The 26,212-nt window shown below is 36.0% G+C and overlaps 4 protein-coding genes across 5 annotated transcripts; 3 read left to right on the top strand and 1 right to left on the bottom strand.

Annotated features, from left to right (window-relative positions):
• The first annotated feature begins 4,266 nt into the window (after window positions 1-4,266).
• On the top strand, window positions 4,267-7,024 carry LOC106421358. Of its 2 annotated transcripts, none has more exons than XM_013862202.2 (5): window positions 4,267-4,601; window positions 5,122-5,299; window positions 5,392-5,809; window positions 5,899-5,949; window positions 6,270-7,024. In XM_013862202.2, exons 1-5 carry the CDS (start codon window positions 4,509-4,511, stop codon window positions 6,781-6,783), a joined length of 1,254 nt encoding a protein of 417 aa, XP_013717656.2. In that variant the 5' UTR covers window positions 4,267-4,508; the 3' UTR covers window positions 6,784-7,024. The 2 variants fall into 2 exon arrangements, with proteins under 2 accessions (XP_013717656.2, XP_048607007.1); XM_048751050.1 differs by having other exon boundaries at window positions 4,383-4,601; window positions 5,122-5,305.
• A 906-nt stretch (window positions 7,025-7,930) lies between these two features.
• Window positions 7,931-10,685, bottom strand: LOC106421375 (elongation factor Tu, mitochondrial). The gene is made up of 12 exons (XM_048751049.1): window positions 10,401-10,685; window positions 10,238-10,313; window positions 10,050-10,142; window positions 9,902-9,976; window positions 9,500-9,604; window positions 9,333-9,423; window positions 9,046-9,251; window positions 8,885-8,968; window positions 8,733-8,798; window positions 8,594-8,656; window positions 8,275-8,515; window positions 7,931-8,182 (listed from the first exon to the last, which is right to left on the bottom strand). Exons 1-12 carry the CDS (start codon window positions 10,589-10,591, stop codon window positions 8,112-8,114), a joined length of 1,362 nt encoding a protein of 453 aa, XP_048607006.1. The 5' UTR covers window positions 10,592-10,685; the 3' UTR covers window positions 7,931-8,111.
• A 2,941-nt stretch (window positions 10,686-13,626) lies between these two features.
• On the top strand, window positions 13,627-14,073 carry LOC106421250 (ubiquitin domain-containing protein 7SL RNA1-like). The gene has a single exon (XM_013862101.1). It carries the CDS (start codon window positions 13,627-13,629, stop codon window positions 14,071-14,073), a length of 447 nt encoding a protein of 148 aa, XP_013717555.1.
• A 9,342-nt stretch (window positions 14,074-23,415) lies between these two features.
• Window positions 23,416-26,212, top strand: LOC111209014. Its single transcript, XM_022708726.2, has one exon. The coding sequence runs from the start codon at window positions 23,454-23,456 to the stop codon at window positions 24,711-24,713; it is 1,260 nt and encodes a 419-aa protein (XP_022564447.1). The 5' UTR covers window positions 23,416-23,453; the 3' UTR covers window positions 24,714-26,212.

Genomic DNA, 26,212 nt, shown 5'->3' with positions numbered 1-26,212 from the left:
TTAAGATATGATAAAATTGATTTGTTTTGAAGATAGATGAGTGGAAGTAGTGAATCATGAAATACTTGGTTTAGGAGTTTGACAAACATATATTGTAGTATTGTATGTATTGTTAGGGTTAGATTTTGGAAAACTAAAATGTTTTTTTTCAAAAATTAGTTTTCACCTATATGTGTTTATTTATGTGTATAGTAAACACTTTTCAAGTTTGATTTGATTTTATGAAGTCTTTAATTAGATAATTAAGTTTAGGGGTTGTGTTTAGGGTGTGGACGACTTATATTTCAGTCGTCTGTTGAATAATTTACTCGGACGACGTATATTTCAGTCATCCACATCGTACCGAACCTTTAATTTTACCAATGTACGTTTTAACCTAACCGGATCATTTTACTCGGACGACTTACATTTCAGTCGTCTGGTGAAGAAATTAAAACAGACGACTTACATGTAAGTCGTCCAAATATTCCCGCCTAAAATTTTTAAAAAAAATTATTTTCCCGCTTAAATAATTTAAACCAGACGACGTACTTGTAAGTCGTCTGGAAAGTTTTCTATTTTAGTTTCCCGCTAAAAATATTTAATTTCCCGCTAAAAATATTAAACTCTTCTGGACGACTTACATGTAAGTCGTCTGTTTTAATTTCTTCACCAGATGACTAAAATGTAAGTCATCCAGGAAGTCGTCTGAGTCAAAAATATTTAACCTAATTGGATTTTTTGTCTCCCTATATAAAGAAAAATTTACACATTCTCTCTCCTCCTCTCAAATGGCTGCAACAAAAATGTAATGTTCATCATTCTAAAACTCTCCAACCTCTCTCTAATCTCTTTGACTTGAAAACACCAAACTTTATATGAATTTTTCAGTTTTGTCTCATGTATTTCTTACTAATCTATCTATTTTGCAGGTTTTTAATCAAATGGTACTCATCTTCCACTAATTTAAAGGTAAATCTATTAATTTTAGATATGTATTTTTGTGTGTTCTATAAATGTAGATTTATCTAATCTTCCACTCATTTTCTCTATTTTTAAGTCATTTGAACGTTTTTGGATATGCAGGTTTTTCAGATCTGGATTTGATATGCAGCTTTTTCAGATCTGGAAGACTTCTTGGACGACTTACATGTTAGTCGTCTCGAAGTCGTCTGGAAGTCGTCTGGACTTCTTGGAAGTCTTCTGACAAAGTCGTCTGGACTTCCAGGAAGTCGTCTGGACTTCCAGGAAGTCGTCTGGACTTCCAGGAAGTCGTCTGGACTTCCAGGAAGTCGTCTGGACTTCCAGGAAGTCGTCTGGACTTCATGGAAGTCTTCTGACGAAGTCTCCCTTTCATAATAGATCTGAGCGTTTTGGTAAGTTCTTATGTCTGATTTTTCTTCATTTGGTAACTTCTTGTTGTATAAAGTTCTTACTTTTTTCTCAAACTAAAACTCTCCAAACCCACTCTAATCTCTTTGACTTGAAAACACCAAACTTTATATGAATTTTCCAGTTTTGTCTCATGTCTTTCTTAGTAATCTATCTTTTTTGCAGGTTTTTAATTAGATGGTACTTATCTTCCACTAATTTAAAGGTAGATCTATTATTTTTAGATATGTATTTTTGTGTGTTCTGTAAAGGTAGATTTATCTAATCTTTCACTCATTTTTTCTGTTTTTAAGCCATTTGAACGTTTTTGGATATGCAGGTTTTTCAAATCTGGAAGACTTCTGGGACGACTTACATGTTAGTCGTCTGGAAGTCGTCTGGAATTCTTGGAAGTCTTCTGACAAAGTCGTCTGGACTTCCTGTAAAGTCGTCTGGAAGTCGTCTGAACTTCCTAAAAGTCTTCTGACAAAGTCGTCTGAACTTCCTGGAAGTCGTCTGGACTTCTTAGAAGTCGTCTGGACTTCTTAGAAGTCGTCTGGACTTCTTAGAAGTCGTCTGGACTTCTTAGAAGTCGTCCGGACTTCTTAAAAGTCGTGTGGTCTTGTCTACTCAAGTGGAATCCAAGCTTGTCTTTGTCGAGGAATGATCTATAATAGTTTTGTTTGTGGTCTATTTTGTGAATTGCATGTCTACTCTTTTAGTTGTGAATTTTTTGTAAAATCAGTAATAATGTTTTCCAAGATGTATTAAATGTGCTAACAATGTGTTTACACATTTACAAATCAATAAAATAATAGACTTCAGTAGCCTTTTTCTTATCTTTGGATCTCTCATATGCAATAATAAACTCCAATGACCTTTTTCTCATCTTAATAAACAAGAATGTTGGTAGCTTTATATTGATACAACATTTTAAGAAGCATTTTAACCCTTCTTCCAACTCATAACAATAGTCATCATTATTGTCTATAACAATAATACTTAAGAGATGGAAACAAACAATAGTAACTAATCAAAGCATATCATATTTTATTATAAGTTTCGTTGAAAAACTTAGTCAAATTTAGTAAAACTAAGGGAGAGAACATATTTTGTAAATATGAGTTTTACATATCTTGAAGTTACTTATCACTCTTAAAAATACAAGTTATTCAAAAACTAACGTAGAAGACTTAAAAACTAGCGGAGAAGACGCAGACGACTTCAATCTAAGTTGTCCAGACGACTAAACTATACGTCGTCTGGTCAACGCAGAGGTTATTTTTGCAATTGACTTTGAAATCTGTTATTTCGGACGACTGAAAAATAAGTCGTCTACTATTGTTTGGCTAAAAAAAAAACTCCAAAAAAGCTAGACGACTTTCATTTCAGTCATCATAGGTTAGTTTTGCATTTGACTGGATTATTTCAGAAGTTTGACTTTTCTGGACGACTTACATTTCAGTCATCTAGTGAAAATTAAAATAATAATATTTTTTTAAAAGTAGACGACTTACAGTTAAGTCGTCATAGGTTAGTTTTGCAATTGAAAAAAAAACTTCAAGATTTAATTATATACAGACGACTTATAATTCAGTCATTCACGAGACGACTGAAATGTAAGTCGTCCAGGATTTACGAGGTTTGACCAGAATCTCGGAAAAAAATCCTGGACGACTTACAAGTAAGTCGTCTCGTGGACGACTGAATTATAAGTCGTCTGTGTATAATTAAATTTTGAAGTTTTTTTTTTCAATTGCAAAACTAACCTATGACGACTTAACTGTAAGTCGTCTACTTTTAAAAAAATATTATTATTTTAATTTTCGCCAGACGACTGAAATGTAAGTCGTCTGGGGAAGTCAAACTTCTGAAATTATCCAGTCAAATGCAAAACTAACCTATGACGACTGAAATGTAAGTCGTCTAGGTTCTTTGGAATTTTTTTTGAAACCAAACAAAAACAGACGACTTAACTTTCAGTCGTCTCAGGTTACAGATTTCAAAGTCAATTGCAAAAATAACTTATGCGTTGACCAGACGACTTCCAGGTAAGTTGTCTACAGCCAGACGACTTCCCAAGTAAGTCGTCTGACGAACAGATCTGGAAAAAAACTCTATGTCATACCTTAAATTGGTGAGATAAGTTCCTTAGCATACATAAGGCTTCTCCAAGCACACAGAATCACAAACGAAAGTAACCCACCCAGAATCGTTAGCTTCTATGACTCTATGAACCATAAAAAATTTAGAATCAAAATCTTGGGGTTTTTTAGCTCATTGTGGAGAGAAAGTGAGAGATATGTTGTGTTTAGTTCACAAGAATGAAAAAAGAAGAAGGATAAATCGATTTTGGGAGCATTAAGAACTTCAAATTGGTTGTTCATGGTGGTTGTGGTATTGATGATGATGACAATTTTGTAATTACTTGAAGATGATGAGGGTAAGAGAGTAAAAATGTCATTTTCGAAAAAAAAAAAAAAAATTGATGGCATTTTCGTAAATTATATGAACTTGTGGGGTGAATAGGGCAAAACCAATTTTCAAAAAAAAAAAAGAGGTTAGTTTTGTGTGTGACTTTAAGTTATAGGTCAATTATGCAAAAAACTCATTAATATTTTACAATGAAAACTGAAAGCATCTTTTAACTTGAAAATTCAATTAAAACGTTAATATATATAATGATATTTAAAATTTATTAATTTCAAAACACATTCTAAATATTAATCTCATTAAAAAATAATTTTTTTTTTCTTTATTTATTTGTTTTCATTTATTATATTTTACCAAAAATTAAATACATTTTTTAAATTAAAATGATGTTAAAAATATATTTATGATGTCAAAACTAAAGTATTTTGTGTGTCTTGTGGTCGACATAAATAATTAATTAGCTGTGTATTTACAATTTGTTTGTTGGTTGAACAAACGTAGGCCGCAAAAAAAATCTAAACTCAACCTGTCTTCTTCTCTCACAGCCAAAAATCGAGAAGATTCTTAAATCTCGTTTCTGCGGCTTAGGCGAGTCTTAGAGATAAGCTTTTTGCGTATTTCTCCCCCCCCCCCCCCCCCCCCCCCCTATGGATTTTTAACGAAGAAGAAAAAGAGAGTTTTCTTCCAAAGGAATTGAATTTTGGTTTCTCTTCAACAAGGAGAAAATGATGAAGTTTTGCTTCATGACTTCTCATGGCTATTCAATCCCTGGTGGGCTTGGTATTCCTCACGAGCTCAGTAACACCGAAATCATCAAGGTAACTAGTTGATTTATTGCTTCAGTTTATCTTGTTGAATTTGAGAGAGTCAATATATGTGGGTTCGGGTAAAATTGGTGCCTTTCATCTATATCTTATTGGATTTGATAGCTTTAATGATCAAGTTTATCTTGGTTCGTGTAAAGTTGGTGTCTTTCATCTATATCGTGTTGGATTTGAGAGCTTTGATGATTCAGTCTATATGGGTTTGTGTAAAGTTCGTGTCTTTCATCTTTTATCTTGTTGGATTTTGAGAGCTTGAATGATTCAGTCTATCTGGGTTCGTGTAAAGTTCGTGTCTTTCATCTGTATTGTGTTGGGTTTTACATCTTGATTGATTCAATTTATATGGGTTCGTGTAAAGTTGGTGTCTTTCATGTATATCTTGTTGAATTCGACATCTCGAATGATTCAGTTTATATGGGTTTGTGCAAAGTTGGTGTCTTTCATTTGTAACTTAGCATCTTGTTGTGTTCGAATGTCTCTTGTTGATTACGTTCGTTGTCAATGAATGATGCAGAGTAGCCGGTCTTATCTGATGAACCCTGGAGCAAAGCAAGAGATCATACCCGCGAGCTCCTTCAACCTGAATCCAGACCACTTGGAACCATGGAAACCGGTTTCTTCATTGAACAAATCTAGCCAATTCGTAGAGCTTGACTCAGCCATGATGAAACCTCTTCTCATGGATGTTCATGGTAAGGGTAAAGCTCATTTGCGTCTACTACTCTCAAATTGGTTAATAGCTTTTCTTGTTATTTATATAAACTTTCTTTGTGGTTGGGTACAGATAAGGCACCAGAATCTCTGGTTCTGAGCTTTGGAATCGCCGAGAAGTACGCGAGACAAGAGAAAATGATGGAGTTTCTCCTCTCTCGGTCAGAGGAATTCAAGGAAAGAGGGTTTGATATGTATATGCTCTCCGAACTGATGGAGCTAGAGGCTATGAAATCAAGTTCTCAGCTGCTTCCATATGGCGCTTCCGCTGTTCTTTACTTCAATCAAGACTTAGAGAAACCGGTTTTGGATCTCGTCAGGGATATGATGGATAATCCAGAGTTCCCTCTGAAATCGAGTGGTCACCTTCTTTTCTCCTCAAGTAGCAACGCTGAGCTGAATGATATACTTTCAATCGCTTCTGAGTTCAGTTTGTTGAGAGAATCAACTAAATGGAGACAGCTCTCTCCACTTATCCCACACTTCCAAAGGTAATAGATCATCACACAGTTTATACTTTCTTGTTGTGTGTGATTCTATTCTTGGTGTTTAAAAGGCTTTTGCTGTCTCATGCAAGCAGGTTTGACAGTGAAGTATTAACACCGGTTACAGTATTAGCACCTTTGAAGAGGTAAAATCTAGTACTTATGGATGTTTTGATTAAAAGCACAAGAACTAAAAAACTTACATAAAAAATAATAATATTATTAATAATATAAATTGAAAATGAGTTAACAAATCATAAATAATGTAGTAAAGTATTATTGGTCAACTAATTTTTCAATAAAGTTAAAAGTTATCAAAAAAAGAAGCAAAACATCTTTTATATTATGTAAATTATTATGGAAATGGAACGGATGGATTATCATTTTTACTTGCTTTCATATCATTTTACGTTTTGTGTAATAGTGTTACTCATATTTTAACAATGGTTTCTTTTGATTCCAACAGTCCTGAGAAAACCAGGCTCAAGCCTTCACCAAAGAAACAAAACACAAAGCGGAAAGCCAAAGAGAGAGACCTCTACAAAAGAAACCATCTCCACGCTTACGAGAGCCTTCTCTCTTTAATGATAGGCAATGATCATCAAAACAAACAGACTACAATACTCACTTTACAGAGATCATGCGGAGAGCTCTCAGAGCTTCTCACTCAGTTCTCTATCACCGCTGCTGGAACCGGAATGGCTGTGCTCTTCTCAGTGGTCTGTAGCATTGCTTCAAGGCGTGTGCCCTTTTGCGCAAACAAGTTTTTCGACACTGGACTTGGTTTCAGTTTGGTGATACTGTCTTGGGCTGTGAATAGACTGAGGGAGGTGATTGTTCATGTCAATAGGAAAGCAAACAAGCCTTGCTCAAGTTTGAAGGGTGATGAAATCATGAACAGTGTGGAGAGGAGCATCAAGGAGGTGTACTTCAGAGCTGCTACTGTACTCGCTGTGTTTGCACTTAGGTTTGCATGTTGAGGACTCAGCAGTGTAAGGTTTCAGAATCTTGATTTTACTACTCAGTGGAAAGCTTTTAAGGTCGTTTGTAAATGACTAAAACTTGTTTGGTACTTGAACATATAAATGTGAAGATGGTATTGTTTGTTGTAGAACCTAATATAAGAGGTCTAAGAATTTTGCAGAATGAAATAATGTTTTGTAAGAATCTCTTCCATTTGTTTGATGAGCAAGATCTCATCATTAATTGTTTTCCTGGATACACTATAAAGTTTTGGATAATTCAAAATCAAATTGCAGAGAGTGAGGAAGTTGCTCTCTTGACTTACGTTGCACGGAAGCTTCATCGGTCCGCTTCCCGCTTCGGAACCGGAATCGGAATCGGAACCTTGTGGAAGCTTACGGAATCTCGATTCCAAAACGCTTCTAAAATATTCTCTTCAAAACACGTTGGAAGCTTACGATTCCGTTTTGGAATCGCGCTTCCATTCTTTTAAAGAAAAAACTACAATGTCTTATATCAATAAAAATATAAAATTATAGCTTTTAATTTATATAAAATCCAAATTTTAATAATATTGAATAGAGAGAATATAAATATACAAGTATAAAAATTAACAATATAAATTATCTTTATGCATTGAGGTTTTTATTAAAGATAATCATATATTCAAATATATTATGTCAATTAATTATAAAGTATTAAAAATAATTAATATAATAATTTATTTTAATTTAATTTATGTGTATTTTCACAGTTTTAATGTGAAATCATTTCGAAATTATTATAAATGAATAAACACTTTATTTTAAATTTAAATCATATAAGTTTTAGTTCTAGATTTTTAAAAATCTTATATATATGTATATATATATATATGTGTGAATACGCTTCCTACACGTACCCGCTTCCTAATTATTTTAAAAATCTCGTTTCCACGCTACGCTTCCATACGCTTTCGCTTCCACGTACCCGTTTCCGTTTCCATGTAACATAGGTCTTGACAGAGTAAAAAAAAATTGGTTTTGAGTGTTAAACAAAATGGTTTAGGCATCCGCATAATCAATTATCTTCTAATTATAGCTTAGCGTCTTGTTGAACATTGATGAACACACTAGGAAGATTTGGAATCATTCAAAATCCAATTGCTAGAAACAATGCAGAAAGTGAGAATTTAAAGAGACTATTTTATAGTTTTTTCAGAGTAGGAAGCAACAAATCAAGAGTTGGAAACTTAAATTATGCTTCTCTCTGTGTTATTTGATATAGCTGAAATCTCAAAGCAGAGGAACAAAAAGAAGAAATAAATCACATCATTGATGGGTTCCTAGAGCCTTTTGAGAACTCTTCAAGTCATCACTTTTGATACAACACCAGCTCCAACTGTTCTACCTCCTTCCCTCAGGGCAAATCTTTGACCTGTTTCACAATAGTGCAAAAAAAAATGTTAGCAAGTCAGAAACTAAAATTGTTGAATCACAAAAAGGTAGAGTGACTGAAAGATTCTTGACCTATTTCGAGTGGGACAGGCATGATAAGCTCGAAAACAGCAGTGACATTGTCACCAGGCATAACCATCTTCACGTCATCTGGTAACTCTACTCTCCCAGTGATATCTGCAGTCCTCAAGTAGAACTGAGGCCTGTAGTTGGAGAGAAAAGCAGTGTGACGTCCACCTTCGTCCTTTGTGAGCACATAGATCTCCGCTTCAAACTTCTTGTATGTCTTGCATGAACCAGGCTTAGCAATCACCTAACAGAGAGAGAGAGAGAGAGAAAAGCATCAGTAAAGTTGGCTTTGCTATCATTATAAGGATGCTTAAAGCTTTACCATTCCACGCTGAATGTCTTCTCTCTTGAGCCCACGCAGAAGAAGTCCAACATTGTCACCAGCCTAACATAATGGAATCCAAAGTTTAATTAATCACAAGTATCATTAGTCTTTGTAGTCTCTCAGTATTGCCTTTTACCTGTCCATTATCCAAAATCTTCTTGAACATCTCAACCCCAGTTACAGTAGATTTCATTGGAGGTCCCTGAAAATCAAATCAAGAACATGCTTATAAGTTACAGTAGCTTTCAGTAATCAATCACCACTTTGGCTTAATAAAGGCACACTCACGTCTTTTAAACCCAATATCTCAACTTCTTCACCAACTTTGATGACTCCTTGCTCAATACGTCCGGTTGCAACAGTTCCACGTCCCTTCAAGATATAGAAAACTATCAGAACTGATTTTTTTTTAAAAACAAATGAACGCCAAGAGTAAGAGATTAGTATACTTGGATTGAGAAAACATCTTCAATAGGCATCAAGAAAGCCTTGTCAAGCACACGAACAGGGTCAGGTATGTACTCATCGACAGCATCCATAAGCTTCAATATAGCTTGCCTTCCAATTTCATCGTTTGTGCCCTGAAGTGCACACAGAGCAGATCCCCGGATGATTGGGATATCATCACCAGGGAACTTGTAGAAGCTGAGGAGTTCTGGATCAAGACAAAAGTTGATCTCAGATGCTTGAACTTAACTGAAAGAAATAAAATATGTGACATAAAAGATTTACAAACCACGTAGTTCCATCTCTACAAGCTCCAATAACTCTGGATCATCCACCACATCGACTTTGTTCAGGAAACACACAAGTGATGGAACACCAACCTGTGGAACATCCCATAATTAATATCTAATTCACTTTGAGTAAACTTCAAGTGTTCACGATTGTAAAGAAGCGAACCTGACGGGCAAGTAGGATATGTTCCTTGGTCTGAGGCATGGGTCCATCTGGACCTGAAACCACAAGAATCCCACCATCCATTTGTGCAGCTCCAGTAATCATATTCTGAAATTTAGCAAATGAAGAAGCAATGAAGCAAAAAAAAAAAAAAAAAGAAGCAATGAAGCTCAAGCGTTTATGAAAGTATTTCTACTAAACCCCAAAATACTGAAAGCATGTTACTCGACTAAACAGCTAACATATACTAAGATTATGATGCATCATCCCTAGATAACAATTCTTCAAATAATCATACTTCAAAGCCATGATCACTTAACTGGAGTTACTAGCTTCAAAAATGCATAACATGTAATATACCAAGGAAGCTAGTATATGAAGTAGAAAGAAATGTTGGCGTCTTACCTTAACATAATCAGCGTGTCCAGGGCAATCAACATGAGCATAGTGACGCTTAGCAGTCTCATACTCCACATGAGCCTACACAACCAAGTAAAAATGCTGACTTGAAGATACGAAAAACAGAGAGAAAAGAAGATAAATAAACACAAACCGTGGCAATGGTAATTCCTCTCTTCTTCTCCTCAGGAGCTTTATCAATCTCATCAAAGGCAATAGCTTTAGCTTTGCCCTCCTCAGCAAGAACCTAAACAACAAGTAAAGATCCCTATATCAACTTGAAAAGAGAGCTTCACTATTGATTGACAAAAATTAAACAAAAAAAATGAATAAAGGAAAGACCTTTGTGATTGCAGCAGTCAAAGTGGTCTTCCCGTGATCCACATGCCCGATCGTTCCGACATTAACATGAGGTTTACTACAACAACAACAACAACAACAGAGGACAGTTCATGTCGGTACGAATCAACACCAACCAATTCCAAATCAAGAAAAAGGAGCTCACTTTCGTGTAAAGGTGGCCATGGATCTCCACAGGGAAGCTCCGAAGCTTGAGGGAGAGAGATCATCTCCTCCTCCGATCGAGTGAGAGATCGAGGGAGACGAAGAGATGGAACCACCGCAGCGTGAGTAGATCTGAGTAGAGAAGGGAAGTAGACGCTTCGAGGTTGGGTTTCGAAGAGCGACGGAGGCCATTTTGACTTTTACGCGAAGGGAGAAATGGCTAGAGCCACAGAGAGAGAGGAAGAAAGATAAATCGGCTAAACAGGCGAGATGGGGTTTTAGTTGCCTGAGGGTTTCTCTTGAAATGCCCGCCCCGGTTTCTTTTAAACCCGACCCGAGTCAGAATAAGCCCATTTTAGTAGTTCATAAACTACTATTGGGCCTTAAGTTTCTGTGAAGAAGAACTTGTTAAAACAAAATCAGAATACCCCCCCAAGTGAAACTTTTTGTTATCTCAGGATTAATCACATAATCAACACTTAATCTTCTGGTTCTGATGTAAAAAAGAAACACTTCTATATTATACTTAACCAACCGAGAAAAGGGAAACAGCGAAACCCAATTACAGCGGCTCTGAAATTTTAGAGGTTGTAAATGTTTTAAAGGAAAATTTTAATAATTAAAATTAACTTTTTATAATTTAAAAGTCATAAAACTTATACATATTAATTATTGAATTTTGGAGACTAAGATAAATATTTCATTATATTACTTATATCCAATACTGTCCATGTTCATATTAGTTCAAATCAGATTAACGCAATCGAAATTTTATAATTTTTATTTGAGTTTTGTAGTTTATATTAGGCTGTTGAAACATTTACTCATTCCAAAGTTTTTACAGTATTTAGCCAATCAGATTTTTTTAGATTTTATTAATTGTACTGTTCTTTTTATTGCTTTTTAAGTTTTATGTTTTTAAGAAACCAGTAATTTGTGATTATAGGTTTTTAAAGCTATAATCAATTTTTAGAGTCTAATTTTTGTCAATCAATTTTTTAAAAAGCTTACGACCATAATAGTTACAGCCACTCACAACAGTTTTCCTTCTTACCAACTTAAGGGTAAATTGGATTTCGTTGGAGGGAGTATTGATAGGTACAAGAAGATTTACTATCGCAAAGGGAAAAGAGGAGTAACTTTAGAGGAAAGGAATGACGTGGCAAGTGAGGAAGTTGTCTCAGCTCAAGAGGAAGAGTCAAGTAACAACTCTATCTCATTCGGAGGGTTTGTTGTTATGAGTCAGTGAGCTGGAGAGTGAAGAACTATTAATAAACAGAGATTTGTAGATTGATTCCTTATGCTTGACTGTTGTAGTTGTAAGTTGTTATGAGATTTCTCTCTCGATCACTCAGTTACTCGCTTTAAGATTGTAATTGTTACATACTCCAAGCTATCAATCTATCAATATTCAGAGATTTACAAAGTTTGGGATAACTATAGTCTATCAGGGTTCCCTTTGGATTGCAATAAAGGATATGTTATAGTCGGGTACAAGAATGCCACACTGGGGACATATTCAAGCTTGTTTGATCTTGTAGTGAACTATGAACCTGTTGAATCTTGGGATCATTAGTATTTGCTTACTCATACACTTTTACTCTTTGGATATAAGTAACATGGCATCGAAGGCTAGTCCAGACTGGGATACAGTGTTACATCAGCTTACGAGCAGATCACATGACTACCTATCATCCATACTCTTGAGATTAGCGTTTCAAGTATCAGTTTGGATATATGTCGTAAGCGGAATGAGACACTGGTTGGGCCTGGACGATGGGTCAGATTTAATTTTTTGTTCTGAGAAAACGTTGCATTTCAAACATCCCCTATATATCCCCTATATATTAAAAGACAATATATATTAAAAGACAAACATTGTCATTTAATGCTTTCACACTATATTTGACAAGTGTCAGCCTCACATCGATTTCAATTTGAGTAGCTGACCTATTGGCCTCACAATCATTTAACAATTAATGTGTTCACATACTATTTTTTTTAATTCTACTGCAGACAATTTAATGTGTTCACACTAATTTTTTTTAATCAGCTCATTTTTAGTTTTTGCATTTTTAACCTTTGTATTAGTGAACTGAAGTTTTCTCCGTACAACTAATGAATAATATCATTTTGAAAGAGTTTTTTTTAAATGATTAAGATTCACATCAACTAAAATGATGGAATGTGAATGTTTTTAGAAATTGAAAGTTTTATATCTTGCCGAACTTAGCCATGGTTGAGGCTTTCTGTACATGAAGGCAAAAAATAATTGTGACTGGTTATGAGTTAAAGACATTGAGGTAAAAAATATCACACAAAAAGTTGGATCTTTAGTTAAGCCAAATATTGTTTTTCTTTACGGAGTTTTCATATCAGACCAAAAATTAGAAACATAATCAGATTGTAAAAAAAATCAGAAATCAGAAAAGTTTAAAAAAGAAGAAGAAAATTCGTGAAATCGATTGAAAAAACAGAATTCAGGTGCTGGGTGAAGAGATCACATTATAAGAAAATACACGTTATTGGTTTTAGACTACGTTAATTTTGTCGACATTATTCTCAACCATTTTTAGTGGTATTAAAGTATAGTCCAATAATTATGTATGTTAAATAAATACTGAAAATATTTATTTGTTCTCCATCATCCAAATATTTAAATTGAACTAATTTTTATGAAAATTTAAATACATTATTCAATTTTTTATGTTTATATTATTTTATTTTAATATTAAGTATATTTGGATTTTTGTTAAAAAATACATAATTAAAATGGGTATCTGAACTCAAATCTCAACTGAACCCGCAATGATTCGAACCAAATCCAAACCAAAAATTGTAAATATCCGAATGCGATTAAATTTCTAACCGTAAAAATCCGAAATCTGAATAAATTAACTGAATTCGAATGAATATATGTTTATCTCCAGAAAAAACTATACAACAAATCTCTTATTACAACATACAATAAATAATCTAATAAACTATTTCACTTCACGTATAGCCCAGATTACTATCTAGTTGCAGGTTGTAAATCGTACACAAAAGAATGCTTATTATTAACCGCGGGATCAATTTAGTTGTTGACGCTTAAGATTCTTTAACTTAAGGGACACGTAATCCATTTGATACGTGAATAATTTGATTTAAATCAAACTATCGTTACAGATTATCATCACGTACGTTCCCTCTCTCGCTCTTGGCTCTCTCTTTCTTGTTCATCAGTTATGAGGGTGTTCGTGGACACTAAGTTTGGCGCAACGTTCACCTCTGATCTTAGTCGCATCAATAAACTGTCAGATATCAAAAAGCGGATCGAGAACTCTCATGGTATCCCTGTTTCCACGCAAAAGCTCTTCTTCGATGGCGTGGAACTTCTTGTAGATCATTATCAACTCCCAACGTATCGTATCGTCAATAACTCTCACCTCCTCCTCGAAGTACGTGATGATCACGTCAACAATCAAATGCTCCATCAATCTCCATATGCAACTCAAGGCTTCGTCCCTTCCATGGCGATGCGCAACTACGATCAAGCGCCACCGTCCCATGCAAGTTCATCTTTCTTTAATCAAGATCCGCATACGATGGCGAAGAGCAACCAAGTGCCACAGTCACATGCAAGTGCACCTTTCTATAATCAAGATCCGCGTACGATGGCGAGGAGCAACTAAGTGCCACCGTCACATGCAAGTGAAGCTTTCTATAATCAAGATCGGCTTGTGAGCAACGACGGTCAAGTGCTTCATCAACCCGATGTACTAGAGTCATTTTCCATGGACGAGTTTCTTGAAAGAGCTCCATTGCCTTGGACATCCCAAGAAACCAGAAAAATGGATGGTTCCTGGCCTGGGACAACCGGAGACAACGTTAACATTCAAGAATCGTCTGGGAAAGACAACGAGAATCAAGATTTGTCTCCACCGCCGCATAAGCTGACAGTAATCATAACGCAGTATGATAAACCTGGGAGTGATTTTCTGGTTGATGTGAACGCGAGTGATAACGTTGGGGAGCTGAGGAAAGAGCTGGAGAAGATGCAACAGAAGTATCAGTTAGATCTGCCTGCAGAAGGCTACTTCTTTATGCACAAAGAGAGAGTGTTGGTCGATGATAAGTCCTTCAGCATGAACCGAGTAGCTAACGGTGATACAATTGAGATTTTGCCCGAACCTGATATCAAGGACTTCTATACATAGGGAATGGATCATTTGGTCTTTGACTCTGTGCATTTTCTGCTAATATGCTAAAAGACATGTAATTACTAATATGATCTAAATGAAGAATTCCTTGCTGTTTTTGTTTTGTTGAGGACTTTGAGTTCTGTGTTTGATAGGATGGTCTAAGCTAAAGAACACATTTGGCGTGTATGTACCTTTAACCATACTGTAGACTGAAGTTAAAGATCAGATCATATCGAACAAAACAAAAACTATGGTTCATTGTTAATAAACTAATAAATTGTCTTTAATCTGATCTTTATCAACAAGGATCTACTTCCGGTCTTTCTAATTCCTTATAGCTTTACATTCTTTTCTTGAAGATTAATGTTTTCTTCATAAATAAAACCAAATATCACATTATCAAAGGTTTCCAAGCAATTAAAAGGCAACACGGTGAGTAATGGATCGAGTCTGGACTTCCTCCTTAGTTTGATGAGTTTTTTTAATGGAACATGCTGTACATGAGTTGACCCATTATTAGGTTTTCAGTTGTCTATATACAAATCAATAACTCTATCAAGCACCTACTGATACCTTCAGAAAAGGATCTATCTTTGAAATCGGATGCATGGGAAAGCAAGACGGAACCCTAACTATTGTGACCCACAGCTGTGTTATATTTGTTGATTCGGATGTAAAATTTTGGAGGATTTAAGACATTAAATTCGGCATATACTAACAGTGTAGTTCAAGGGTGAAAAATGCTACAACATCATATATAGTTAGTTTTCGTTTATGCTCTAAAAGTCTGCGCGTGGAGTCTTAGAACTCCGGGTTAATCATGTTTATCCCATAAAACCTTTAATGGGTTTCTTAAATTTTTATTTTTTATTTTTTTTTCTGATTAAAAAAAATATTAAAAAATGCACCAATCATGGACCGCCATGCGTCAGTGGAACCCGCAAACAATCCAAAACCTCAACAATAGTCGTGAGCTTTTTGTTACCGATTTTTTTGTGTTTTGTGGGCCCACCACTATTTTTTGGGTAAAAACCCTTCCCAAAACGCCCGATGCACATGACCTTAGTTATGTCTAATTAGTTGAGTCTGCATAATTTTCCGAGTCTTTACATGTGTTTAGATTAATTTTATTGATGTGGAGGATACTAATTTTTACAAGTCGATTGGGCCTAGTATAATAAGTACGGATGTTTGAATAGAATTTTTACAAGTCTAATGAATAGTGTAAAAATATAATCTAGTATAAAGTAAATGTTTCACTTTAAATGGAGAAAGGCCACCGTATTTTTGCAAGTCCATGGGCAATGTTGAGTTGTCTTTGGACAATGTAAAAGCTTTTTAGTAAAAAGGTCTGACTGGTTTCTCTGTTACCACCCGTAAACGCAGCTTTGCGGTTCACAACGTTTCGAAATAATCATACAAATCACTACAAATCGTTTCAAACCGCTCCGGACCTCCTAAAATCAATGGCTCGTTCTATCTAGTGTTTGCGGTTGGATGCAGTTGCGGACTGTTGTGGGCGGATAAATAAATATAACAAAATTTTCAAAAATATTTTAAAATTAAAAATTAAAAATGGAAATATTATAAATAAAAATATATACATATATAATATATATTAATTTAAATTCACAAGCAGTATCATAATTTTTTTTATAAAAACTTTAAACTACCTAACTATTCATTAGAACTTTTAAAAATTAATATACATACATATATAAAGATATACACATATATAAAACGAAACAAAATATTCTTTTAAAATTTTAAATATAAATCTTCAAAAAAATTTAATTAAAATTATAAATTTTAACTAATTTAAAAAGTTAAATAAATAAACATAATATTATTATTAGTCATATTATATTTGATAATTATTATATTTTATTACAATAGTATATTTTTAAATTTTTATAATGTTATAATATGTTAATATTGGTAATTTATTATTAAACCGCTGTAATATCTTATAATCAGCTAGTCACAAATATTCCGCAAACGCAACAATTTTTAAACGTTGTGCCAGTCATACAAAACGCTTAATAACACTTGAAACCGCTACCACCCACATCCGCAAACTCCTGCACATGTAACCGATGTGTTTGAACCAGTCGGGCCTTAAAGGCATGACTCATTTCCCCTCTACCACCCGCAACGCAGCTTTTGCGGTTGATGGCGGTTGTTGGCGTTTTGTAATAATCACATAAAACACTATAAATCGCTTCAAACCGTTTTAAACCTCTGAAATTCAAAAACTGCTTCCATCTAGCGGTTGCGGTTGCGGGAGGATAAAAAAAAAATTTAAAAAGAAAAACAATATAAAAATAAAAATATTCAATAAACCTTTTAAATTGAAATAATATAAATAATAAAAAATATATATTATATTTTAATTTATATTATAAAACTTTAAAACACAAATACTTTCTATAGCTTTTAAAAATTTAATAGTATATTTTATAAATATAATTTTTATATTTATTATAATATAATGATTTTTTAATACTTTTATAATTATTTTTTTCACACTAAAGATGATTATATTAACATCAACACCAAGTTACAGACCGGAGATTACATGCAATCCCGGTATACAAGTCCCGTGGATTAGACTTACATCCCCGGAAAGAGAAGCCCACACGATGGAGACAATATTAGACATCAAACCTGACCAAGAGATAACTACCGCACAAGCTAACATCTAGAAACATCAAGAACAATAAAAAACCATCAAGAACAATAAAAAACAGATCCAAAAGGGAGATAGAACCGATTGCATGTAGACTTGAGAACCTTGGCGAGACATATCGATGGAGACAAACTTGATCAAACCATCGAGCCTACAAACCTCCTATAGTGAATGGTCCAAACAATTGATAAACCAAAGCAGCAAGATCCGGGAGATCAAAGGAACAGTTTATTTTCCTGTCTACAAACCGGAGACGGCGAAGTCGTAGAAAAGACGACAGGAAACGCCAACTTCAAGCTTAACGAAAGAACAGATCTCGATCAGATCTAAAGGTTAATGACAAGGAGCGAATGTTGGATAAGCTTGACTTCCAAGTTTCCTTTTCTCTTTGTGTTATGAAAAATCTAAAAAAGGATTAGAAAATATGATTTGTGGTGATCCTATTAAGATTAGGATTTATCTAGTCTTATATATAGGGAATGCAACTTGTGATGCATAAGTGTGATTTACGATTTGAGTTATTGTGATATTGCGATTGATTAATAAGAGAGGGACTTCTTATTGAAATAGTTTGTGATTCTATGTTTGGTATCAAAGCCAAACAAAGAACTAACAAACAAGATCAGTTGCGATGAGTGAATCTAAAGAGGAAGAATTCGTGATGAAGAACAAAGAAGCCGGCTCCTCCTCCATAAAGTTTCCAATGCTAACCACTACGAACTACACGGTGTGGGCTATGCGAATGAAGATAGCTCTTAAGGTTAACAAGCTATGGGAAGCAATAGACCCTGTTGTCAAAACTGAAGGAAAAAACGACTTGGCCATTGCCTTGATCTTTCAGTCCATCTCTGAAGCCTTGACACTACAAGTTGGTGACTTAGATACAGCAAAAGCAGTTTGGGATGCGATCAAAGCACGGCATGTTAGAGCTGAGAGGGTAAGAGAGGCAAGGCTACAAACTCTAATGGCAGAGTTTGATAGGATTAAGATGAAAGAAGATGATACAATTGATATGTTTGTTGGGAAACTAGCTGAAATCACTTCAAAGTCAGCTTCGCTAGGTGAGATCATCGAAGAACCGAAGCTAGTGAAAAAATTCCTTAAAAGCCTACCGAGGAAGAGATACATCCACATTGTTGCATCGTTGGAACAAGTTCTTAACCTAAACTCCACAAGCTTTGAAGATATAGTTGGAAGACTAAAGGCATATGAAGAAAGAATAGGAGAAGATGAGGAAGAAGGGGAGCATGACGATAAAAGTAAACTCTTGTATTCCAATACAGAGTCTCACCAAGACCAGTCTGGAGGATGTGGAGGACGCGGACGTGGAGGTCGATACAACTCCTGGAGAGGACGAGGTCGTGGAAGGTTTAGCAACTTTAAACAGCAACGCGAAGCTTATCGACAAGGAGTTCAATGCGACCTCTCACACATCACATGTTTCAAGTGTGATAAACTTGGACATTACGCTAACGATTGTCCAGACAAAGTGCTCAAACTACAAGAGGACACCGAGAAGAAATACGAGGATACCCAGGAGGCTGAAGAGTTGATGATGCACGAGGTGGTCTATCTCAACGAGAAGAAGATAAACCCAACTATCTTTGAGGCAGATCAAGACACACAAAACTTATGGTATCTCGACAATGGTGCAAGTAATCACATGAGTGGTAATCGAACCTTCTTCTATACACTTGACGAGAAGATTACGGGCAAAGTTAGGTTTGGAGATGACTCGCGTGTTGATATAAGAGGCAAAGGGTCCATTCTCTGGTGGCGCGAAGAAAATATTAAAAGACGTGTACTATATACCTGCTTTAAAGAGTAACATTGTGAGCCTTGGACAAGCAACGGAGGCGGGCTGTGAAATAAGAATGAAGGATGATCTACTGAAGTTATATGATCGAGAAGGACGCCTAATGGTCAAAACCATGAGGTCTAGAAACAGGTTATATAAAGTGACGCTGAGTGTCGATAATACCCAATGTCTTCAAGTCTAAGGATCAACAGAAACTGAAAAGTGGCATGCTCGACTTGGTCACGTCAATTTTGAAACAATGAAGCTGATGATTAAAAGAGATTTGGCTGTTGGTTTATCGAAGATCGCAGTAGATAAAGGAACGTGTGTATCCTGTCTTCGAGGGAAACAAACAAGACAACCATTCCCGCAAGCTACCTCCTACCGTGCTTCTCACCCTCTTGAGCTCATACATGCGGACCTATGTGGTCCTATAACTCCAACCACACCAGGTATCAAACGGTATGTCTTTGTGCTCATCGATGACTATTCACGTTATATGTGGACAATTCTACTGAAACAGAAGAGTGAGGCGTTTGAAAAGTTTAAAAGGTTCAAAAATCTTGTTGAACAAGAAACAAAAGCTGAGATACAAACTCTTCGGACTGATAGAGGTGGGGAATTCAACTCACACGAGTTCAACACTTTCTGCAATCTCAATGGCATTATAAGACACTTAACCACACCATACTCTCCGCAGCAGAATGGCGTGGTGGAGAGACGAAATCGAACTCTTCTGGAGATGACGAGAAGTATATTGAAACACATGAGTGTCCCTAACCTCTTGTGGGGAGAAGCAGTACGCCATTCGACGTATTTGATTAATATAGTAGCCACACGATCGCTTGATGGGAAGACTCCATATGAAGCCTTGAGAAACAAGAAACCTAACATCGAACATCTTAGGGTCTTCAGATGTGTATGCTATGCTATAACCAACGGTACAGGTCGAAAAAATTAGATGATCGGTCAAGAACATTAGTGCACCTGCTTTCGACTTCTAGAGCCAACGACCAACAAGGTTATAGTAAACCGTGACATTGTCTTTGACGAGACAAGAAGCTGGAAGTGGGAAAAAGAGATACCAGAAAGTGAGAGAAGCTCTGACACCTTCTCTATCAACCTAAAGGGCTTTGACGCCACCAATGAAGCAACATATGAAGACATTGAAGTTGAGGAGAGTGATGAAGAGGGTAACGACGAAAGCGATGGAAGTAATGAAGAAGTAGAAGATGATCTACAAGAACCACAACTGAGAAGGTCGACCAGAGTAATCACAAAGCCCGCTTACCTAGATGATTATATCATCCTTGCCGAATACGAATGTGAGAGACTTCTGATGGTGATCAATGATGAACCGTGGGACTTCAATGATGCCAAAGAACTGGCTGTTTGGGTTAATGCATGTGGAGAAGAAATCAGTTCCATCGAGAAGAACAACACCTGGACTCTTGTTGATCTGCCTAAAGGCATAAAACCGATCGGCCTAAAGTGGATTTTCAAGATAAAGCGCAATGCAGATGGAAGTATTAGCAAGTATAAAGAAAGATTAGTGGCAAAGGGTTATGTTCAGAAACACGGCATTGATTATGACGAAGTGTTTGCTCCTGTTACGCGTATAGAAACCATTAGACTTGTTAATACTTTAGCCGCTTCTAAAGGTTGGCAAGTTCATCATCTTGACGTAAAGACTGCTTTCCTTCACAGAGAGCTCAAAGAGGATGTATATGTCAGTCAACCGGAAGGTTTTGTGATCGCAGGGCAAGAAACCAAAGTTTATAAGCTAAACAAAGCCCTCTATGGTGTGAAACAAGCACCGAGAGCGTGGAATGTCAAGTTAAATCAAATACTAGTTGGTCTGAAGTGTTTGAAACAGGCACCGAGAGCGTGGAATGTCAAGTTAAATCAAATACTAGTTGGTCTGAAGTTTTATCGGTGCTCTAAAGAACCGTCATTGTATCAGAGAAAGAATAAGTCCGGTCTATTAGTTGTAGTGGTATACGTCGACGATCTACTTGTGGCCGGATCATCTATAACCATGATTAATGAGTTTAAAGCGGATATGGCAACGAAGTTCGAGATGAGTGACTTGGGAAAGCTTACTTATTACCTAGGTATTGAAGTTGATCAGTTCGATGGAGGCATTGCATTGAGGCAAAACCGATACGCATTAAAAATACTTGAAGAGAGCGGGATAAGTGAATGCAATTCAACTCATATCCCTATGGAGTTTAATGTGAAGATGTCCAAGGATCTAAAGGAAAAGAGTATTGACGAGCGAGAGTAGCGCAGACAGATTGGTTGCTTACGTTATTTACTACACACACGACCAGATCTTTCGTTCTCTGTCGGGGTGTTAAGCAGGTATATGCAGGAACCAAAAGTATCACACGGAGCCGCCTTGAAGCAAATCTTGAGGTACTTACGCGGGAGTGTCTCTCTTGGAATCATATTTGGGAGGTCAAAAAAGATGGAGCTCATTGGGTATAGCGACTCGTCGCACAATGTTGATGATGATGATGGGAAAAGTACTACGGGACATATCTTCTACCTCAACGACAGTCCAATATCATGGTGTTCGCAGAAACAAGAGATTGTTGCTCTATCCTCTTGCGAAGCAGAGTTTATGGCTGCTACGGAAGCAGCTAAACAGGCGGTGTGGCTACAAGAGTTGCTTGGAGAGATCATTGGGAAGGCTTGTATGAGAGTAACAATCAAAGTTGATAACAAGTCTGCCATTGCTCTTTCAAGAAATCTTGTATTCCATGGTCGAAGCAAACACATACACCGGCGTTTTCACTTCATAAGGGAATGTGTCGAGAATGATCAAGTGGAGGTTGAACACGTTCCGGGAAAGCAACGAGCTGGCATTCTTACCAAGTCACTTGCTAGGACTAATTTTGTGTCGATGAGAATTCTTATTGGCATGGTGGTCGTGGGAGAAACCGAGTTCAAGCTTAGGCGGGAGAATGTTGGATAAGCTTGACTTCCAAGTTTCCTTTTCTCTTTGTGTTATGAAAAATCTAAAAAAGGATTAGGAAATATGATTTGTGGTGATCCTATTAAGATTAGGATTTATCTAGTCTTATATATAGGGAATGCAACTTGTGATGCATAAGTGTGATTTACGATTTGAGTTATTGTGATATTGTGATTGATTAATAAGAGAGGGACTTCTTATTGAAATAGTTTGTGATTCTATAGCGAATGCAATCAACACCAGATACTGTCGCATGCACAAAGACAGGAGGCAGAAGATCAAACCGGTGAAGAAACCAAGAGAACCCAAATCCAACATGCAATCCAACGGAGGGCAAAATAAACTGGATCAGATCTAACGGCTGGAACAAAGTCTAACCTGGAGATGTTTAGATGGAGCTTGAACTGGATCAACAGACCACTAACAGTCACTCCGAAACAGATCAAAACTAGATCGAGATCTAGAGAAGGAATCCATCGATGAGTAAAAGAAGTTAAATCTGAAGATTTTATAAAAAACTAGAAAATATAGAGAATCTATACCCGACTCCGGCTCTATGAGAGCAGCCGGAGCCGGAAAACGAAAGGAGGCGTGGATTCTTCTAGAGAGAGGTTGGAGAATTTGTTTCTAATACTTTTATCATTATACAAAATGTAAATATTGTTAATTTATTATTTAATCGCTGATGCATTTGATAGTTAACGAGTCCTAAGTATCCTGTAAACGCAACAATTTCTAACCATTGTACCAGTAGTACAAATCGCTTAAAACCGCAACCACCAGCATTCACAACCGCCCGCAACCGCATCTCTAATCGCTGCGGTTACACCAGTCAGACCCTAAGTTGATGACTAAGCTTAATCTTATTAAACTTGGTGACTAAGCTATTTTAATGTCTAAGCTTAATTAACAAATGACTTGATGACAAATGGCCAAAGCTTAGTAAACTTAGTGACAAATGTCCAAATTACTTCGTGACTAAGCTTTGTAAATCACTCGTATAAATAGACATCTTATCCTCGCCGTCATAGATACACTCATGAATAAAAATCTTGCACAAGATAATCTCCCATATACAGAAGTCCCAACAGTGCCTCAAGTTTTCTAATGTAAGTCTCGAAACTATTGAGTAAATGTTAAGTTTACAGATTCTGTTTGGGTGATTCAAAACAGTCTCACATGGTTTTATCCTATGACTCAAAAATTATTCAGAAACCATCTCACCTACGAACGATTTGTTGAGTTAAAGAAAGAGATCAGATCTCGACTCCGCGTATTCGTCTATTTCCTTATGTTTTTTTTTCAAACTTTTTACGGCCTTATATTATCGTTTCCATCACGTTTTGTTTCGAAATTTTCAATCCGGATACTCAGCGTACTAACAAGAAAACCATGATACAGTTATGAAGGTGTTCGTAGGCACTGTGTTTGGCTCAACGTTTTCTTTTGATCTTGATCCTCGTAATAAAGTGTTTGATATCAAAAAGAGTATCGAGAACTCTCAAGGTATCCCTGTTTCCATGCAAACCCTTTACTTCAATGGCGTGAAACTTGTTGTAGATCATTATCAGCTCAGAGTATATCGTATCGTCAACAACTCTCGCCTCATCCTTTTCTTACGTGATGATCACGTCAACAATCAAATGCTCCATCAATCTCCATATGCAATCCAAGGGTTCGTCCCTTCCATGGGTAGGAGCAGCTACGATCAAGTCCCACCGTCACATGCAAGTGCATCTTTCCTTAATCAAGATCCGCGTAAGATGGCGAGGAGCAACCAAGTGCTACCACCGTCACATGCAAGTGCAGCTTTCTTTAATCAAGATTTGCGTATGATGCAGAGGAGCAATCAAGTTCTTCATCAAACGCAGATATCTCCAGTGCCACCGTCACATGCAAGTGCATATTTCTTTAATCAAGATCCGCGTACGATGGCGAGGAGCAACCAAGTGCCACCACTGTCACATGCAAGTGAAGCTTTCTATAATCAAGATAGGCTTGTGAGCAACGATCGTCTGTTTCCAGAGATGCCTCAAGATATCAGCCTGAAGCAAGGTTTCTGGCCTGGGATGACAACCTTTGGAGACAACAACAAGATTCAAGAATCATTGAGGAGAAACAAGATGAATCAAGATTTTCTTCAGAAGGAGCCATATCTTCCGTCTAACACTTATGGAGCTATCGCCAACGAGAACCATATGTTTCGAACGGATAAGTCCAGCACATTTGGAGACTTCTCGTTTGGTGACTATCGTCATATTTTAACCGATAGTAACTGGCCTGCGAGTACATTCGACGAGATCATCAACAAGAACCAAGTGTTTGAAACGGAGCATTCTTCAGTAAAGTCAATCTCAACAGAAGAGAGCAGCAGTCAAGTGTTTCAAACCAAGAAGTCTCCACAACCGCCGAAGCTGACTCTTATCATGACACAGTATGATAAACCTGGGAGTAAGTTTCTGGTTGATGTGAACGAGAGTGATAACGTTGAAGAGCTGAAGAAAGAGCTGGAGTATCTGTTAGACCTGCCTGCAGAAGGATATTTCCTTCTGCACAAAGAGAGAGTGTTGGACGATGATAAGTCCTTCAGCATGAACCGAGTAGCTAACGGTGATACCATTGAGATTTTTCCAGGACCTGTTATCGAGGACTACCATACATAGGGAATGGATTGAACATTTGGTCTTTGAAGCTTTTAAGTCTTTCTTCATAGTTCTTTTGCTTTGTTCAACCTTTGGCATTTTCTGTTTTATAGTTTTCTTCAAATATGCTAAATGACATGTACTAAAATGAGCTGAAAGAAGAATGACTTGTTGTTATTGTTTTTGAACACTTTAAGTTCTGTGTTTTATTGGATGGTCTAAGCTAGATAAGACATTTGGAGCCTATGTGGTGTAATGGAGGATGCACCTTTCAAATTTCGCTAGAAGAACACTTAGAAATTAAAATTCTCCTCCTACAACACCAAATGGCAATACTGTAGAATCATATTGTGGTCAAAAGGTAAAGAGAAGATCATATCAAAAAAAACAAAATACGAGTTAAGATGTTTAGTAGAATCACACATTCACATGTACAACAACATAAACTATGGTTCATATTAAAATAAAAAACAAAAAAACTGTCTTTAAACTGATCTTTAATCAACAAGGATCGACTCTCTCCAGTCTCCTCTAATTCCTTATAGCTTTACATTTTTGTCTTGAAGATTATGTTTAACCAAACAACTAAACAACTATTGTTTAGTTGATTAACAAAGAGAACAATCAGAATTACACAATCTCTTGTTAAGTAAACAATAAACTTTCTCTGCTTTATAAAAGTGTTTTTCTTGGGTTCACTCCCTACCAATAATAGTTTACCACTTCATATTTAGTTTTGGGAAAAAAGAAACAAAATATTTCGAATTTATCGAGTTAAATTATGTTTGAAAATAAAAAAAAGAATAAAAATAAATAAAAATATTAATAGCTTCAATTTTTTTTTTAATATTGTTTACGCCGTCAACAAAACACTAAACTCTAAATCCAAAACACTAAATCCTAAATACTAAACACTAAACCTGTGGGTAAACTCTAAATCATTGGATAAATCATAAACCCTAAATCGTAAACACTAAATACTAAACACTAAACCCTAAATGCCGCCAGCAAACTATAAACCCTAGACACTAAACCCTACGGTTTGGGATTTATCCAAGGGGATTTATCCAAGAATTTAGACTTTACCCAAAGGTTTAGAGTTTACGCAAGAGTTTAGAGTTTGGTATTTAAAGTTTAGGATTTAGTGTTTAGGATTTAAGGTTTAGTGTTTTGCTGGAGGTGTTAACCATGTTAACAATAATTTCTTTTTTTTCTGCAGCTATTAATATTTTTAATTTATTTTTACTTTTTTATTTATTTCAAAACATAACTAGATTGTGATCCGTCCTCTGAAACGACGAGTATATTTTTTGTTTTAATTTTTTTAAAAAAATTTAATTTTTCTGTTTCTTTTATAATCATATTTGTGTTTAATATTAATTTAATTTGATAGAATAGATGCATAGATTTGGTAAAAAGAAAATCGACCTACGCAGAAATATAGGATACATACAGAGATTTAGCTGTATAGGTCGTTAAAAAAAAATCTAGAGGAAGAAGGGGACCCGATTATTTCGGAA

This window comes from Brassica napus, chromosome C3, assembly GCF_020379485.1.
Source record: "Brassica napus cultivar Da-Ae chromosome C3, Da-Ae, whole genome shotgun sequence".
In the NCBI taxonomy this organism is placed as follows: Eukaryota; Viridiplantae; Streptophyta; class Magnoliopsida; order Brassicales; family Brassicaceae; genus Brassica; species Brassica napus.
The sequence above is the reverse complement of the archived record's forward strand: the minus strand, read 5'-3'. Positions and strand labels throughout refer to the sequence as shown.

Coding starts and splice junctions, on each gene's coding strand:
- LOC106421250 (XM_013862101.1), top strand. CDS start 13,627: ATGAGGGTGTTCGTGGACACTAAGTTTGGCGCAACGTTCACCTCTGAT.
- LOC111209014 (XM_022708726.2), top strand. CDS start 23,454: ATGAAGGTGTTCGTAGGCACTGTGTTTGGCTCAACGTTTTCTTTTGAT.
- LOC106421375 (XM_048751049.1), bottom strand. CDS start 10,591: ATGGCCTCCGTCGCTCTTCGAAACCCAACCTCGAAGCGTCTACTTCCC. Junction 9,252..9,332: donor TGTAGAGATGGAACTACGTG/GTTTGTAAATCT, acceptor GTCTTGATCCAG/AACTCCTCAGCTTCTACAAG. Junction 8,516..8,593: donor AAGACATTCAGCGTGGAATG/GTAAAGCTTTAA, acceptor TCTCTCTGTTAG/GTGATTGCTAAGCCTGGTTC.
- LOC106421358 (XM_048751050.1), top strand. CDS start 4,509: ATGATGAAGTTTTGCTTCATGACTTCTCATGGCTATTCAATCCCTGGT. Junction 4,602..5,121: donor GTAACACCGAAATCATCAAG/GTAACTAGTTGA, acceptor TGAATGATGCAG/AGTAGCCGGTCTTATCTGAT. Junction 5,306..5,391: donor CATGGATGTTCATGGTAAGG/GTAAAGCTCATT, acceptor GGTTGGGTACAG/ATAAGGCACCAGAATCTCTG.